The sequence below is a fragment of the Suricata suricatta genome, chromosome 8 (assembly GCF_006229205.1).
Source record: "Suricata suricatta isolate VVHF042 chromosome 8, meerkat_22Aug2017_6uvM2_HiC, whole genome shotgun sequence".
Taxonomy (NCBI): domain Eukaryota; kingdom Metazoa; phylum Chordata; class Mammalia; order Carnivora; family Herpestidae; genus Suricata; species Suricata suricatta.
The window spans coordinates 16,083,695-16,101,109 of NC_043707.1; the positions used below are offsets into that span (position 1 = coordinate 16,083,695).

Below are 17,415 nucleotides of genomic sequence, written 5' to 3' on the forward strand. Positions count from 1 at the left end.
GGAGAGCCGACAGATGCCCCTGCCTGGGGCCTTCCGTGTCGGCGGGGCTGGGAGCGGGGAGCGGGGGCGCCGCCAGAGGCTGCAGCGGGTGCACTTTCCCTCACAGCGGGAGACTCCTCGCAGGACGAGGCAGAAGAAGACGTGAAGCAGATCACGGTGAGTAGCTCTGGCCCCAGGAAGAGGGAGGCTGCGGCCTGCGGAGGCCGGTGCCTGGGGGCCACGGGGGCCCGGAGTGTCTGCAGGACGTGGGCTCGGGGGGAGACAGGTCCCAAAACCCTGTGTCCTTCAGAGCTTTTCGCTGGTGACCTGGCGGGATGACCTGGCCTCTGCCCGACTTACCCCGGTGGGTGAACGGGATAGCAGCCCTGGGCTTCTGCACCGCTGGGGACCCGGGGCCCAGGAGGTCCAGGGAACCCTCAGCCCGAGCCATGAAGCTCATGTCCTAGTGGAGCGAAAACGCCGCTTTAATTAACCATGTAATTCTGTCTTTTCAGAGGGGTGCAGATGCAACATTTCTCTCTTAATTCTTATTCCTCGGTTTTAAACATTATTGGAAGTATATTGACCTTCCATTTATGGCTTATAAAGTTTCCTCTGTGTAAGCACAGTTAGGTTAAAATGAGCATCTAGGGAGGAGTCCTGCACAAATAGTGACGCAGATGACACAGTGTGGCTAACGTTGGGAGCATTTGCACGTCTTTGACGGATGGGCAGAGAGTGACGTAACCAGTGGGCAGGACCGGGAGCGTGTTCTCGCCTTCGCACCTGTTCTCTCCGTAACTTGTTGAGTGATCTTAGAACCCTCCTTCCTTCTCTGCTCGCTGGCCCCGCTTTAACGAGGCACTTGTGGGCCCGTGTGCCTTAAAGGACCCATATAGAATCCCAGGGTCCTGGGGTACCTGGCTGGCAGTGGAGCATTCGACTCGTGACCTCAGGGTCAGGAGCGCAAGCCCCAGTTGGCTGTGGACCTTAAATCCCAGGATTCTATAATCCTCTTTGCGGGTGCCCTTCACAGGAGGGGTGAGTCAGGGCTTCGTCTGTCTGTACTGTAAGCAACAGAAACCCAGATCTACCAGCCTGAGCCCCGAATGGAATGTATTGGTCCCTGTTCCTGAAAGGCTTGAGGGGTAGCTTCAGGTACGACTGGATTCAGGTGTTCAGACTGTGTCACCAAGACCTGGTTTCTCCATCGCCACCTCCAGGCTCTCCCTGCCTCTTTTGGCGTCTTTCTCAGGCAGGGTGTCTGTCCCCAGTGGTACAAAGTTGTCCCAGCTCCAGGCTCACATCCTCTCAGGTTCCAAGACCCCAGGGGAAGAGAAACTTTTTTCTCATTACTTCTAACTAAAGTCTTAGACTGGACTCATTGGCTTGGCCAACACTGAACCAGCCCCTGTGGCTAAGAGGACTTGGTGCTCGGATTGTCCAGGTCTGAGTCACGTGCCCACTCGTGTGGCTGGGAACGTGTGTAGGGGCGGGGGAGGGATATTTGCTCCTCTAAACTGAGGGGAAATGGCATTGCCAAAGGAAAATGGGGGTCCTGTTACCAGTGGGAGTGGAAATGGAGTGGGTGCCGGCAGGCGGAAGCAAGAGAAAGCTGCTCTGTGGCCTGTGTTGGCAAGTCACAGAGAGGGACACGGTTGGAGCGGTATTTAAGAGGCCTGTGTCAGGAAATGGGGGGGTGTGGGGGTGGGAGATGCCCCAGGGGTGGGGTTCTCCAGCCTCCTGGTTGGCCTGGGATGCAGCCCGGTTGTGTCCCAGGCCTGAGGCTGCCCCCCACCCCCACAGGTGCGGTTTTCTCGTCCCGAGTCGGAGCAGGCCCGCCAGCGCCGCGTGCAGTCGTACGAGTTCCTGCAGAAGAAGCACGCCGAGGAGCCCTGGGTCCACCTGCACTACTATGGCCTGAGGGTGAGCGGGCGGGGTGGCGGTGACACTGGCCCTGGGCACCCGCCCGGAGCAGAGCCTGGTGACCGGTATGGCCTCGTTGTCCCCCCTTGAACTGGTTCCATATTCAGTGGTAGCCACTTGGTGGTAGCCCAGGGAGGGAGGATGCAGTCCTGTGGGCCGTTTGTCCCTTGTTCTAGCCGGTCCACTGAGTGTGTGTCCCTGGGGGAGCAGGAGACCGAGAAGGGGTCTGCTGTTTCCTGGGTCCGGGGTGTTGGCCCCCGCGACTCTCCCGAAGTGTGAGCATCTTACACGCTCCGGGGTGGGACTGGGGCTTGGTTGTGCGTTTTCATGCATCACGGGTCCCGAACAAAGGCGCGCTGTCGAGAATTGGCCATCTCTTCACCAGGCCAAGTTCACTGTGTATTTGCCAAGGGTGCTGCTTTTGACTATGCTTTTTATCTCCTATGTTGACTTTGAACCCAGTCCTTGAAACTGTTGAGTAAGGGAAACAATTGAATCAAAGCCAAAGATGCCAGAGGCTAGGGGGTCCCTAACATTCTTCTGGGGAGGGAACAACTCCTGATTTCTCTGGAATCTTCTGAAAGATTCGTGTTAACAGAGCCTTAGAGTCGGACTTCCGGAAGCTCTGGTATTTCCTAGTATGTGACTGCAGGCAGAGTATCTAATGAGATCGGTCGATGTATATATGCAGCCATTGGACTAGAGCCTCTGGCACATAGTAGGTGCTCAGGGACTGTTAGCTGTTGTTTTTATCATTGCTTTGAGTGGGCCTATGTCACAGACAGGGCCCCTAGGCATGGGTGCAGGGGCCGTTGGGTCATAAAGCTGGAAGTGGTTGGTTGAGGCCATAGCACAGAGGCCTTGAATGCCATGCTCAGGTGGTTGGGTGGCTTTCGGGCAGGATAGTAGGTGGCTGGAGGGGAAGGTGGCACAGCGATGAAAACTGGAGGTCAGAGGGGCTGGTCAGGGGTGGCGGAGGGTCCTCCCATCTTGCCCCTCCCCCAACAGGATAGCCGCTCTGAGCACGAGCGCCAGTACCTCCTGTGCCAGGGGTCCAGTGGGGTTGAGAACACAGAGCTCGTCAAGTCACCCAGGTGAGACCCTCTGGGCCAGGGCGTTAAGCCCTGTGAGCTCCTGAGCCTGGCACTGGCACTAGGATGGTCCCTCTATTGTGGGGCCTTCCTAGGGACTGCGGCCTCCTCTGTAGCATGGGGGAGGAACATGGGGAGGGGCCTTTATCCTCTGGAGAGGGCCAGGAGAGCAGGTGTGGGAAGAGATGTTCTCCTTTCTCTACAAGTCTTGGGGGGGGTTGCTGAGGGAGGGTGGGGATGGGTTTCTGTCTGCCTTCTCCCCCCTCAGCCCTCCCCTGGGGACGCTTCAGCCTAGGTGCAGTCTGGGTTCGCAGGCAGGGGTGGGGCAGGGACAGAGCCTAGGAGCCGCTGACCTGCCCTCTTCCCTGCAGTGAGTACCTCATGATGCTGATGCCGCCCAGCCCAGAGGAGGAGAAGTGAGTAGAATCAGGCCAGACACCATCCTCCCCACCCCAAGCCTCCCCCACGCCCCCTCCTGTAACCCATCACCTCTGTTTTCAACAGAGATAAACCCGTGGCCCCCAGCAACGTCCTGTCCATGGCCCAGCTGCGTACCCTGCCCCTGGCCGATCAGATCAAGATCCTGATGAAGAATGGTGGGTGGACACCCCTCCCCCCGGGGGGACCCCAGCCCTGCCACCTCCTGGGGAAACAGTCTGGGAGAGACTAAGGACTGAGGGGCGAGGCCGGAGGCCCCCACCACCCAGAGGGAGCCCAGCTTTGCAGCTCCGGCCTTGTCTGGAGGGAAGGCACTGAGGCGGGCTCCCGCAGCCAGGCTCCGGTTCCTGTTCCGTCCTGGCCACTCCCCTGCTGTGGGAGCCTGCACAGGTCACTGACCTTCCTGAGCCTAAGTCTGTCTGTAAGAAGAAACTGAGCTAGCTCCTAGGGGCTGAGGTGAGGTTTCTGTGTGGCTTATAAGGAGCCTTGCACGTGAACATGAGCGCCATTTGTTTGCTTGCACTGTTTTGAGGCGTCCTCACCAGGCTCCACGCAGTAGGGACTGGTCTCCTTTCTCACAGGACTTGGAGGGCCAGAACCCTTAGGGCAGATGTGAGCCCTGAACCCCAGAGCCGAGTCCCAGGACCTGGGCTCCTCTTCTGAGATACCAACTTAAGGGTCCCCAGGGGCCTGAGCCAAGGGGAGCTCCCAGGCCTGGGCTGCCAGGGTGCCAGGCTGGTGGCCTAGGCCTCAGTAATTATAGCCTTCCCTGTTTGGTGGTTTTTTTTTTTTTTTTTTTTTTTTTTTTTTTTTGGAGTAGGCTCCACGTCCAACGTGGGGCTTGAATTCTTGACCCTGAAATTAAGAATGGTGTGTTATCCTTTAAGGAGCACTCCCTGGCGTGTCTCCTCCGGGATTCAGTGGCGTGCTGAAGTGTGCACATAGCAAGCAGCCAGCGAGTCAGCTATTGATACTACCTCGCCATCGGTGTCATTCACACGCTGGGATGGTGAAGGGAGCCTGAAGCGATACAGACTTGGGGGGGAGAGGGACGTTGCCCAGGAGCCCTTCCCTTGTCTGATGTCTTCTGGTCCTCCTCAGTGAAGGTCATGCCTTTTGCCAACTTGATGAGCCTCCTGGGCCCCTCCATTGACTCCGTCGCTGTTCTGCGTGGCATCCAGAAGGTGGCGATGTTAGTCCAAGGAAACTGGGTGGTGAAGAGGTCAGTATCTCTGTTTTGGGATCATTTGATCTATTTAAATTCAATGTAATTACTGACGTGGGTGTGTCTACTTTAGTGCTTTCTGTTTGTCCTGCATTATATATCCGTTCTTACCTTCTACTGGATTCTTTTTTTTTTTAATTCTGTCTCTCCCTGCTAATGTGGAAGTTAACCTTTCTGGACTCTTAATGATTTCCCTCCAGATTTCAGTGTGCATTTGTAACTGATGAGGATTTAATGCTGTTGTTTTTTTAAGTTTATTTATTTTGAGAGTGAGGGAGCATGTGCGTGCGTGTGGGGAAGGTGCAGAGAGAGGGGGAGAGAGAATCCCAAGCAGGCTCCACGCTGTCAGCATGGAGCATGACGCAGGCCTTCAACTCACGAACCATGAGATCATGACCTGAACCGAAATCAGAGTCAGACGCTCAACTGACTGAGCCACTCAGGGGCCCCGATCACAGTTTAGTATTAATTGCTCTTTTACCCTCATCAAGAATAATTCAAAGGCTTTAGGATATTCTGTATTTGTTTTCTTCCCAATTCCTGTGCTGTTGTATTTATGTATTTTAATTTTACTATATTTTTAAAATAACTTTTTAACTTTATTTGAGAGAGATGGGAGTGAGGGAGGGGTAGAGAGAGAGAGAATCCCAAGCAAGCTTCAGCACAGAGCCTGATATGGGGCTCAAGCCCATGAAACTGAGATCATGACCTGAGCCAAAACCAAGAGTCAGACGCTTAATTAACTGAACCGCCCAGATACCTCTTAGTTGTATTTGAAAACCCACAAGACATTATTGTATTTAGTCAATATTTTTTGGATCTGCTCACATACTTACCTTTTTATTCTGCTCATCGTGCCTTCATCTGAGGTTCTACCTGGGATGATTTCCTTCTGCTAAAAAGTGCTGTGACATTTCCTTTAATGAGAGTTTGCAGGTGATTAATTTCCTTGGTTCTTGTATAGTTGGAAATAGGATATTTTTTACTGAGTGTAGAATTTGAGGTTGATTGCTTTCCCTTCCACACATGGACATAATTTCATTGTGTTTTCATTCCCATTGTTCCTGGTGACAAGTCTACTGTCTAACCTAGTTTCTCTTTGGCTCTTTTTAAGATTTTCTCTTGTTTTGGCTTTTTACAGTTGATTAAGACGTGTCTGAGTTCCCTTTCACATATCCTGTGGGGTTCAGAGGTCCTGAATTTGTGGCTTGATGCCTTTTGGCAGTTTCCTTCTGTGATTCCTCCACCAGACTGTCTGTTTCAAGAGGATAGGGGCTCTCCCTCCACAGCCTTGGTACTCCGTATAGTGCCTGGCACATCTTAGACCCTTGCCAAATAAGTGTGGCTCCCTGAATCATGTTAGTAAACGCTCATTTTTAAGGAAGTGTGGTGTAAGGCGAACAACCTATCAAAATGTGAATTGTTCCAAAATTTTTTAGTAATCATTGCAGCTGCTCCCATGGTTTCCGTCGGTTAGCCAAGTAAATGGTAAAGGTATTCACGTTACTGCCACATGGTGGCGCCCTTGCACTGGGAAACAGATGCTCAGTCTGTGTCCAAACATTGTGGCTGTTATCTTGTGTGCTGCACAAGTGTTTGGCTATAGAAGGCCTTTGGGTGGCACATACTCATTAAGTGAGACACCCAGGTATGTTTATGGGATGGATAAATGAGAGGACGCCGAGCCAGAGAGGCAGAGACTTGCTGAACGTCTGGCAGCAAGGCAGCCATAGAGCTGGGTGTGAGCGCTCTGCCCGGACCGCCTGTGGCTCTGATGCCTCTGCCCTTTCAGCCTGGGGTGTGTCCCTGTGAACTGAAGGTGGGGCCCCTAGGGCCGTGTCTGTTCTGTGCTGGTGCCTTGGGTCCTGCTGCCAGGCCACACCGCCACACCATGGCCTGTGGGCGATGCTCCTTCTTTGCCCTGTCCCTTTGTGTTCTTGCGAGGAAATGATGCAAAATTCATGAATTATTCAGTAAATATGGTTGTGTCCTGTGCTCCGCTATCATTCCTCCACTGTCTCTGTCCTCAGGAAATCTGTGAGGTGGAGGTGGGCTCCCTTACAGCTGAGCACAGTGTGTGCAGAGATCTAGGGCTTGGACCCCATTCTTCCATTCATTCAGCACCCACTTAGCTCCCTTCTGTCTGTGGCAGCGGTGAACGACACAGGTCAGGTCCCTGTCCCCTGAGTTATTCTGGGAAGGGAGGAGACAGAGCTTGACCTTGATGGAGGAAGATTAGTTGGTTGCCAGGTGGGATGGAGAAGAGGAGGAGGGAGGCCTCCCAGCAGAGGCACCGCAGGTGTAGGATGGTCTGGGGTGGTGTGTGTGACACCCCACTGGGGTGTGACAGGGTCTGTGGCTGAACTTGGTCAAGGTTATGTTGTGAGCCTCAGTACCCTCCTCGTTCACCCTAGGCCCTGAAGTTCTCTGAGCTTGACTGCTGGTCCCATTCTCTCCAAAGGCTTTAGCCCCATTGTGCCTCAGGGCCCATCCAGGTCCCAGCCCTTGACCCCTCTTGCCCCTGCTCACACTGGCCACCCCACCCACTTCCCAGCCAGCCTCTTGGCCTCATGCCTGCTGCGTGGAGGACTCGCTGTCTCTCTGCGTCCTGGACTAGCCTCTTTCCGAGCCCCTGACTGCAGTGGGCCTCAGGGCTGGGCCATCGTGGACATGGAAGGTTGAGAAGGGCCAGGAGGAAGAACTCTTGAGGGGGTGTGCGGGGGGTGGGGGGAACTTCTTTTCTACATATATGTTCACAGAGCCGGGCTCCAAGGGTAAAAGGGAGGCCCTGGGAAGCTGTATGAGCCCGTGTTGGACAGAGTACTTGGTGCTGGGGGTGGGCATTGTGGCAGGAGGGGGTACTGAGGGATGGGACTGACCTGCACCTCCTGCTCTCATTGGCAGCGACATCCTGTACCCCAAGGACTCCTCCAGCCCTCACAGTGGCGTGCCAGCCGAGGTGCTCTGCAGGGGCCGAGACTTTGTCGTAAGTGCTCAGGCTTTCTGGCCTCTGTTCAGTTGGGCATGGATCACAGGAGGCATCCGGGGCCATGCAGGGATCTTGGGAGGTGGGGCCCGGGCCCTACAGGATCACAGGAGGGGGGTGGGACCCTGCATGGTTTCCAGGGCCTCGGCTCGGGCGGTGGTAAAGGGCAGGTGTGGCTCTGGACTCTCTTTCTCCTTCCACTTGGGATCCTGGAGATTTGGGCTTCAGAAGAACCTTTGAGTTCTTCTGGCCTGGGGATTACATACCAGAGGCCCATAGGTAGCCTCTAGCTAAGAAACAGGTTTCATTTGGCCTGAGCAGTGTTTTTGTTGTTTAAGTGTTAACTTAAATTGATTTTTACAATTCAGAATCACTGTACAAACCAGATTTCTAGCTTGTTAAGAATACTTGGACAGTCTGGTACCACTGCGCCCAAATCCCCGACCGACACCAACGTTGGGTGGGACTGAGCATCCCGTGCCCCATGGTCCCGGGTGCACCTGCTTCTCTCATGTGTGTTCCCTGCATAGTTGCTGTGGGTTTTTGCTAGCTCATTCCTCTGTTCCATTGCCCTGCCTCCAGAACTTAAGCCCCGCCACAGCCTCCCTTCTGAGGGCTTGAACCCAGGCTGTTGGGGTCAGCACTGCCTCTCTTGGCCTCAGCTTTGTGCTTTAGTTTGGGAAACTTTGTGCACAGTGACCATGATGTGCTCCCGATTGCCCTGCTCACGCGGGGCAGCTCTTAGGCTGTCTGGGGAGAGCCCTTGTTTTCCTTTTCCCTGCTTGGGTGTCCCAGCTCCTTGGACAGCGAGTGTACCTGTGCACTGGTACCTGTGCTTGCAGTCTGTTTGGTCTTAGGGTCAAAGCACAGTGGCGATCCACTCCTAGGCTTGTTGCCTCAGCTGCCCCTGCCTGTCAGCCCTTCTCTCCCGGGCAGACGCTGTCCGATGGGGCTTGGGAGAAGGTCTGGGCAAGTCTGAGTTCTTGTCAGTGACAGTCTTCCCTCCCCTCAGGCCCCCAGGACAACTGCACGGGTTTGGGGGACGGTCTTAGGAGCGATCCATCTTTGCCCTCTGGAAACAAGCTGCTTTTTCTCCCTCAGATGTGGAAGTTCACGCAGAGCCGGTGGGTGGTACGGAAAGAGGTGGCCGCAGTGACTAAAGTAAGTGATGTTCGCCATCGGAAGCGTGGGCCTTGCAGGGAGCGGAGACGGGGGTGGGCTTTTGGGCCTGTGGGCCTCACTTCATTCCCCCCCATCCCCCAGCTCTGCACAGAGGATGTGAAGGACTTTCTGGAGCACATGGCCGTGGTGAGGATCAACAAAGGCTGGGAGTTCATACTGCCTTACGACGGAGAGTTCATCAAGAAACATCCAGATGTGGTCCAGCGGCAACACATGCTGTGGTCGGGCATCCAGGCCAAGTAAGGGCTTGCTGGACCGGCCACAGCCACCTGGTCCCCTAGGCTGGGTGTGGGCTGGTGAGCACATACCGGGGCCACGCGCACCCCATCCTGCACATCAGTGAACGTGGTGGATTGATCCAGAACCCCCCGCACCCCTCCTCCCCTGCGGACTCCTGCTGATCAGAGCTGGCAGGTGGGCTCTTAGAGGTCGGGAAGGAGGGCTGTGTGTGGAGAGCAGGAGCCCGGGCGTGCGTGGCCCAGGGCAGCGGGACGGAGACCAGCCGAGGAAGAGAAGGCTGGGCCACCGCTGCCCACCGTGGGCCTCTGCGCGCACACATCCTCAGTCACCGGGGTGTCCCTGGCCACAACGAGGGATGTTGCTGTAGTGAGGCGGTGACTGGCAACATGGTTTCAAGTTAAAGTTTGTTCTTCTTTTCAGATTAGAGAAAGTATATAATCTTGTGAAGGAAACCTTGCCAAAGAAGCCAGATGGACAATCAGGTGTGTGTGGGGAGCTTCAGACTGGGCAGGTCCCTAAACGCCCCTGGCTCCAGGCGGGCTGCTCTGCTGGGGCTCGTTGGGCCAAGAAAGGGGTGTGTGGCTCTCCCTACTGGTTGTCCTTTTTGTGCTTTCCTCTCCCTCCCCACAGACCTCAGCTTAAGTCTTGTCCAGGGTCCAAATGCTTGGCCTCAGGGACTGAGGGCCTGTGTGCTCTGGGGCTGTGCTGGGTTCTGGCCCTTCTTGAGTCAGCAGGAGGTGGTGGCGGGGACAGGGGGAGCTGGCAGGGACCAGGAACCCTTCCTGGTTGGAGTCTCCCAACATGGGGTTCTGACTTTCCCCAGTTCTCTTTCTTTCTGCTGGGGTAGCTCAGTCCTGCTGGGTGAAGTGGGAGTGAAAAGCCGGCCTGCGCGGTTTCCATCCTCTTCCTCTGGGGGATTTGGAGGGGGAGGGGGTCCGTGGGCAGAGGGCCCTTCTCTGCCCTGTCTCTGCGCCCTCCTGAGCCAGCGCTGGCCTCTCCCCGCAGGGCCTGCCGGGCTGGTCTCTGGAGACCAGCGGGTCCAGGTGGCCAGAAGCAAGGCCCAGCAGAACCACGCACTGCTGGAACGGGAGCTGCAGCGGAGGAAGGAGCAGGTGCGGGCGTCCATGGTCCTGCCCAGCGTGCGGATCAAAGAGGAGCCCATGAGTGAGGAGGGAGAGGAAGAGGAAGAGCAAGAAGCAGACGAGGATGAGGAGTCCATGGACACCTCTCTTGGTGGCGCCCTCCACAATAGGCTGGCCAACGGGCTGCCTGGCGGGCGGGTGGCGGGTGGGGACAGCTTCAACGGGCACCCGCCCCCAGGCTGTGCCAGCACCCCTGTGGCCCGGGAACTGAGGGCCTTTGTGGAGGCTACGTTTCAGAGACAGTTTGTGCTCACACTGAGTGAACTCAAGCGCCTCTTCAACCTGCATTTGGCCAGCCTGCCACCTGGCCACACGCTGTTCAGCGGCATCTCGGACCGCATGCTGCAGGACACGGTGCTGTCCGCTGGTTGCAAGCAAATATTGGTGCCTGTAAGTAGAGCCTGCACCCACCCGATGGGCATATGGATGAGGCCACCCTCAGGACGGCTCCTGGGTGGGCAGCGCCCCTAGTGGCGGAAAGGAAACCAGTCCGGTCACTTTGGAGTAGCCTGGGCCCTGCTTGCTTTGGGGGAGTCGTTTGGAGGCTGCCTGGGAACTCAGGAGGACCACCAACGTTGGTTGAATCTTGGCTCTCACATGGTGGTTTTGTGTGATCTTGGGCCTCTTAGGCTCTGCTCCATCATCTGACATGGGTAGATGTTGGTTTTGGTCTGCTGGGACTTGGGTGAGGGGCCCCTGAGATGTCTGAAGGCACCAGGCTGCTACTTGGCCTATAGCGGGGCCGGTCCGTGCAGGTTCCTGGCCTGGTTTCCAGCCCCCACTCTGCTGGCACCTCTTGTTCCTGTCGGTTTTTCAGGATGACTTTTTAAAAATATTTTGAGAGGGAGAGAGTGACAAGCAGGCTTGGCACTGTCAGTATGGGGCTCAATCCCACAAACTGTGAGATCATGACCTGAGCTGAAATCAAGTGTCAGACACTTGACTGAGCCCCCAGGCGCCCCAAGAGGACTCCACTTCTATTATTGTTCAGTCTTCTTTGCAACTTACAGGTACAGAAACCGTGTTTCAGAGAAGTGAAATCAGTTTGTCTCCTATACCCAGGAAGTGATAGAGCTGGAATCTGAACCTCGTTTTAGTGGCTGCAGGGGTAAAATTTTGGGGGAGGGGGGAGGAGCAGAGAGTGAATCCCAAGCAGGCTCTGCACGGTCAGTGAAGAGCCTGATGTGGGGCTCGAACTCAAAAGCCATGAGATTATGACCTGAGCCCCCCAGGTGCCCCAGGGCTGAGATCTTTCCTGCTTTAACTGAGATGAGCTGACCCTTTCACCAGAGCCCACGGCTTGTGCGGGGTCTCTGGCAGGCCTTCCTGCTTAGAGGTTAGCTGGCCAGCGTGGTTAACACTTTTGGTGCCAGGCCTGCAGGTGGCAACATGACCCCCGCCCCCCCCAAACCCCAGGCTTGCTGTCCCTGCATTGGAAGGGGCTCTGGACTGGGTGACAGGTAGGAGCAGAGTGTATGTTGCAGACCATTTCCCTTAGCTGAGCATAAGGAGTGTCAGGGTGTGGCTTCAGGAGGTGGTGCTGGTCTTTTCTCCTCCTAAGTTCTGCTAGGATTTGGCGGCAGACCAGGTGATGTGGAGCTAATGTGGAGCTAATGTGGAGCTGTGGCTGCCTCTTAGGGAGCGTAGATGTTTGCAGTCCGAGGTCAGAAGTACGTGTAGCCTCGGGTGCTGAGGAGAAGGCCCATCTCCGTGTAGGGGGGAGAGACAGAGACAGAGGCAGGCCTGGGATCCCATGCTGGCGGGGCTGTCCCAGATCTGGCCTTCACATGAGGGCCTCCTTGGTGTGGTTTCCTACAGAAGGTATCGGGGTTTGGGGGCCCTGCCCTGTTTGGAGCACTCTTGCCCACCCAGCAACGGGGTCTAGTTAGCACCAGGCTGTCCTGTCTCTGAGTCGGGCCAGTGTCAGCCAGGCCGTCTTGGGTGCTGCATGGATGGGAGAGGGATGGAAGGTAGGCTGCTCTCAGGCACCCTTGCCCTGCTTGAGCACTCCCTCCTGGTGGGGCTGGGGTCTCTGGGAGACCAGGCCCCTCTGCTGTTCCCATCGATGTAGGGAGCATCTCGTAGTCCACTCTGAGAAGACCTCAAGTGTGTACACAAGGATGCTGAAGTCCAGGGATATGAGTAGACTCACAGGCTTGAGTTTAATCCCATTTATGCTACTTACTAGATGTTTGACTGTGGACAGCATATAAACCTCTGAACTGGATTTTCTTCCTGCAGAGTGGAGGGTTATAGCCCTCTCTCATTTCAGAGGATCAAATGAGATTGTATATTTTGGGTCCGCCCCCGGGGCTTTATGTGGTGGTAGCCACCACTGTTTTGTGTCAGGGCTGGAAACCAGTCTACCAGGTGTCCTGAACCTGGTTGCCCTTCAGACCCTGCTGAACCAAGTGGCATGGGCTGCTTTGGGAGCTGGGCAGGGTCTGTAACCTGCCAGGACATGGCCCTTGAGGGAGGGAATCCTGGGATCCTCCTCGGGGCAATGGGGGTGGGAGTGCTTCCCAGGACCACTCTGTGCATGTACATTAAGCGTAGGAGGGCGCTGGTATTGAAGGAGAGGGGGTAGTTAATGCCAGGCTACTGGGACAAACAGAACTCCCTTCCCCCACCTGTCAGATGCATCCAGTGACTTGCAGCTGGGTGGCTTATGCGGGCCAGGAGGGATGGGGGGCAGGTGGACCCACATGGTAAACTACTGATGCCTGGGCCTTGGTTAGTTTCCCCCACAGACCGCTGCATCCCCGGATGAGCAGAAGGTGTTTGCCCTCTGGGAATCGGGAGACATGAGTGATCAGGTGAGGTAACTTCTGGCGTCGTCTCCCCAAGAGCAGGGAGGTGGGTGAGGCCTTTGGGGAGGACCCAGAGTGCAATAACACACAGATTTTCCAGCCACTTCCAAGTTAAAATATCGTGGCTCTGTGTCCCCATGTAGTGTTAAAACAGGCTGGACGTGCCAGTCATCTGGCCGGAACTGGTGGTCCCCTATTGCCATCTGGACCAGCTGCATCCGAGTCCTTGTCTAAAAAATCTACCTAGACTCCCAGGGCCAACCCCCAAAACCTCATTCAGTTATGTAGGAAAGGGGCAGTATCCTAGGTATTTAAACTTCTACAAAGCTTTCCAGAGGATTCTGCCACCCAGCGGGGCTGATGAACCTGTGACAGTCCACATTTCTCAGGGGGCCTCCAGCACGAAGAATCAAAAGGATTCCTTATCACATCTCAGGTGCCAGATTTCTAAGTTAGAGAAATTGGTCTATTTTGCCTCCTGTCACACCCTGACAGGAAGAGTCATAGTGTCTGGTGAATAGAACAGGAGTTAAAACAAGCTGCAATGTCTGCATGGACCCTGATGTCCAGAAATCTTCCTTCCATCATGAACTTGCTTGAACTTTGAGGATTTCAGATTAAACTGCTGGAGCACCAGGCTGCCCTTTTCCAGGCCCCTGTTCCTAAGGTGTGGGGAGGGAGGGCCTCTGCACCCAGGACTGGGACGCCCCCGGAGCGAGCACGTCTGCTCTGAGTCTGCAGGGGCTCTTCCCGAGCCAGCCTGTGAACTCTCGGCCAGAATAGGAGGCATCTGAGTTTTCTAGTCCTCAAGGGGGAGGAAATTAAAAGGATTTCACAATTTGAATCTTACAGAAGAAAAGTGCACTATTTTTTAAAATAAATGAGACAAAGCTTTATGGGCAGCATCCAGCCCTGTCTGTGCAGCTTAGATGGTGACTTTCCCGGCCTCCTAAATCCATTTTCACTCGTTTTGTATCATGAAACACCATGTCTAACCTGCTTATCCTCTGCTGGCGCTTGCCTGGTCCTCCTTGGGGTCTCAGGGATGGCGGACTGGCCAGGTGTATTCGTCTCTACAGCAGTCCTGGCGCACACAGACTGCAGTGCGGAGTTTAGACCAGAGCTCTGGATCTCTTGTTCTGGGAGGTTTCTCTTTTATGACCATTTCCCACAGTAACATACTTCTCCTATTAAAGCACCGACAGGTTTTGCTTGAAATCTTCTCCAAGAATTACCGGGTACGCCGGAACCTGATCCAGTCACGGCTGACTCAGGAGTGCGGAGAGGATCTGAGTAAACAGGAGGTGGACAAAGTGCTAAAGGTACACTCGCTCTGGGGAATGAGGCCAGGGGCCACTGCCTGCTCCTCCCTGGCTCAGGTGGAGGCCGACAGTGTGGGGAAATCCTCCCGCCGGGTCTAGTAACTCAGGCTTCCTCTGGCCCCCACCGGCTGACAGCCAGTGCAGAAGAACTGGACAAGATGTAGATCCCCCTTCAAGCAGTACAGTGGGCTGTCCCTTCAGGTGGCCTGGCCAACCTGAGTCCCGACTCCACTCCCCTTTGGAATCCTGTACCACTTGGCTTTCAATAGAATCCATTTTTAAATTTAAAAGGAAAAATATAATTTATCTAATATAAGCAGGTCCTAGTGTATATAACTTATAATGCATTCATAAATGGACTATGGTGCAAATACCCTAGTGGTAGAAACACTGGAACACAGAAAGCTGAAGACCATTTCTTTACATCTTGATTTATTATCAAGGCTATCTGTAGTGCTATGTATGAAGAACCTTTGTTCTGGGTCAGCTTATTAGCAGTTATTTTATCTTGTGCTTACAAAGCACCTTCATTTATGGTTCCCCACTTTTCGAACGCCCCCGAGAGAAAGGGCCTGAGGCCCGAGCACTAGAGAGACCAGCAGTTACCACAGCATCGTGATCAGGCAGCTCTTGATTTCCCGTTTGTGTTCTATCCATTAATCATAAACCGAGTTGTAATGATCTGGACAGGATAGAGTAGCTGCCTTTCCTGCTGAACACATTTCTCTCCTCACAGGACTGCTGTGTGAGCTACGGTGGCATGTGGTACCTTAAAGGGACGGTACAGTCTTGACAGTAGTCCCAAACCACTCACCCAGTGCATCGAAGCCCCAGGAAGGACGGCGGAGCCAGCGGAGGTGGACACAGCCTTACCTGCTTCGGAAGCCATGGAGCAAGAGGAACTGACCGTCCCGCGGCTGGGGCGTCGTGCTGTCTGGTGGACAGCGGGGGTCACCTCAGCCAGTGGCAGGGTCAGCTTCAGGTAGATCGCTCCCAGAAGAGGGCAGCCGGGACCTTCTTTATAGTATAATTTGAAATTCCTGATGTATTTTGCTTAATATTTGGTTTCATTCTCATAATAAAGAGAGTGTATCCTGACCACAGACAAGCTGATGAAAATCATGGCTTAATATTTTACTTTTCAAACTTAATGCCAACAAGGTCTAAGTTATGTTTACAAGATGAACAAAAACCTCAAGGTTTTAAATATTTAAAATGTCTAGAAGCCAGTGTGTAGTTTTCGATTATCTATCTGCTAAGACTTCTGCCAATTTCATTAAACCAAATTGAATTGTTTTACTGTTGGGTTTCTGTGGCCACTTTATCTTTTAAAACAACTGACTTTATGTAGCAGTCTCAACTGTTTACATGAACCATAGCAAAAAATCAGAATCAAATTCATCTATTGTTAATGTTTGCATAAGGATGCAGACAAAACCAGGTAAGTATGGAACAATGTATAAGTGAGGTTATCACACTTTGATGTAAAAAATTTATATTTTGTGTATTTTTAAAATAAATGCTAATACTAACCTGGCATCCTGGTGCTGCTGTCTTCAAAGGGTCGCAAGAAGGCAGTGTTGTCTGTGCTCAGGGCCTCGAGTCAGCTGCTGGTGGTGGTGGTGGGGTGGGTGATCTGAGCAGCGCCACCTAGCACAACTTTGCGGCCACAGGTATAACTTGCAAATTTTGACAGTAAAAAGAAACTGGTAAAAATTTGCTATGTAGCTTAAATGGCAATATATAATTTAAAATGTTTGTACAGGGGCACTGGCTCAGTTGGTAAGCATCCGACTTCGGCTCAGGTCACAATCTCACAGTTTGTGAGTTCCGAGCCCTGCATCAGCCTCTCTGCTGACTGCTCAAAGGCCACTTGAGATTCTGTGTGTGTCTCTCTCTCAAAAATAAAAAAGTAAAATCCTAAGTTTTCAAGGTCTGTTATACTTAACAATATTTGCAATTTGGACCAGCTGCAGTTAAAGTGCTCACTTGGGACATGTCGCTCAGGTCGACCTTCTTGGATAGTACAGCCCTGGAGGATTAGGAAGAAAGTAAGAGTAAGCTGGGGTGGGCAAGATGTGAAATTTTACTACCTGTCTTTTTCTATGACCTGTTTTGGGCAATACAGCCACTGTTATCTGAAGGTTTAGGTGATGGTCTGTACTGCTCCACACTGAAAAGAAAAACATTAATGAAGTTTAACAGGACATTGTGTTCTTGGTACTATTAACGTGAACCTGAAACAAGTAAAAATGTCCAGAGTTGACTATGTCTAGCTATTGTATAACCACCTTACAAAGGAGAGACTGCAAGACCACAGAGAGGTCATGGGTTCAGTGGGGAGTCCTAGCCTGAAACACACTGACGGAGAGAGAGGAGTTAAACACTGAATTCAAATAGGAAAGTAAGTAAACTTAAGGAATTTAGGAAATTGTTTGAGCTGAAAGAATTAAAGTAAGATATACCAACATGAATGAAAATGGCATGAGCTTTAAAACTGATTGGAAAGAAAATTACAACAGACCAGTTATTAGAGAAGAAAAGGTCCAGGAATTTTCATTGTTGAACTATTCTCACATCTTTACAACAAGCAAAAGCATGAAACAAGCCTCCAAATACTTTGGAAGCATTGGTTTAAAACTTGACAAAGAGGTGCCTGGGGGGCTCAGTCAGTTAGGCATCTGACTTCTGCTCAGGTCATGATCTCACAGTTTATAAGTTCAAGCCCCACGTCAGGCTCTGTGCTGACAGCTGAGTCTGCTTCAGATAATGTGTCTGTCTCTCTCTGCCTCTGCCCCGCTCATGCTCTCTCAAAAATAAATAAACTTAAAAATAGTAAATGAAACCTGACAAAGATAGCATGCTATGAATACAAATCCTAAGTCGTAGAGTGCACTGGCATGCTGAAGAAATAAAAAGCTACCTTGGGGTGCTTTGGTGGCTCAGTTGGTTGAGCATATAGGACTCTTGACCTCAGGTTATGATCTTGCAGTTTGTGAGACTGAGCCCCGTGTCAGGCTCTGACACGATGGCGTCTGCTTAGAATTCTCTGTCTCCCTCTATCAAGATAAAAG

General features: G+C 53.2%; 1 protein-coding gene across 5 annotated transcripts in view; it reads left to right on the forward strand.

Moving 5' to 3' along the window:
- Window positions 1–15,880, forward strand: part of POLR3E (RNA polymerase III subunit E) — a 31,522-nt gene extending 15,642 nt beyond the window's left edge. For all 5 annotated transcript variants that reach the window (XM_029947722.1, XM_029947721.1, XM_029947724.1 and 2 more), the window contains 14 exons: window positions 107–156; window positions 1,786–1,905; window positions 2,914–2,999; window positions 3,368–3,412; window positions 3,501–3,592; window positions 4,536–4,656; window positions 7,564–7,645; window positions 8,747–8,806; window positions 8,909–9,066; window positions 9,488–9,549; window positions 10,073–10,599; window positions 12,948–13,025; window positions 14,216–14,341; window positions 15,078–15,880. In XM_029947722.1, the coding sequence (XP_029803582.1) occupies window positions 107–156; window positions 1,786–1,905; window positions 2,914–2,999; window positions 3,368–3,412; window positions 3,501–3,592; window positions 4,536–4,656; window positions 7,564–7,645; window positions 8,747–8,806; window positions 8,909–9,066; window positions 9,488–9,549; window positions 10,073–10,599; window positions 12,948–13,025; window positions 14,216–14,341; window positions 15,078–15,134 (1,664 nt within the window). In that variant the 3' untranslated portion in view covers window positions 15,135–15,880. The remainder of the gene's footprint in view (window positions 1–106; window positions 157–1,785; window positions 1,906–2,913; window positions 3,000–3,367; window positions 3,413–3,500; window positions 3,593–4,535; window positions 4,657–7,563; window positions 7,646–8,746; window positions 8,807–8,908; window positions 9,067–9,487; window positions 9,550–10,072; window positions 10,600–12,947; window positions 13,026–14,215; window positions 14,342–15,077) is intronic.
- The last annotated feature ends 1,535 nt before the right edge of the window (window positions 15,881–17,415 follow it).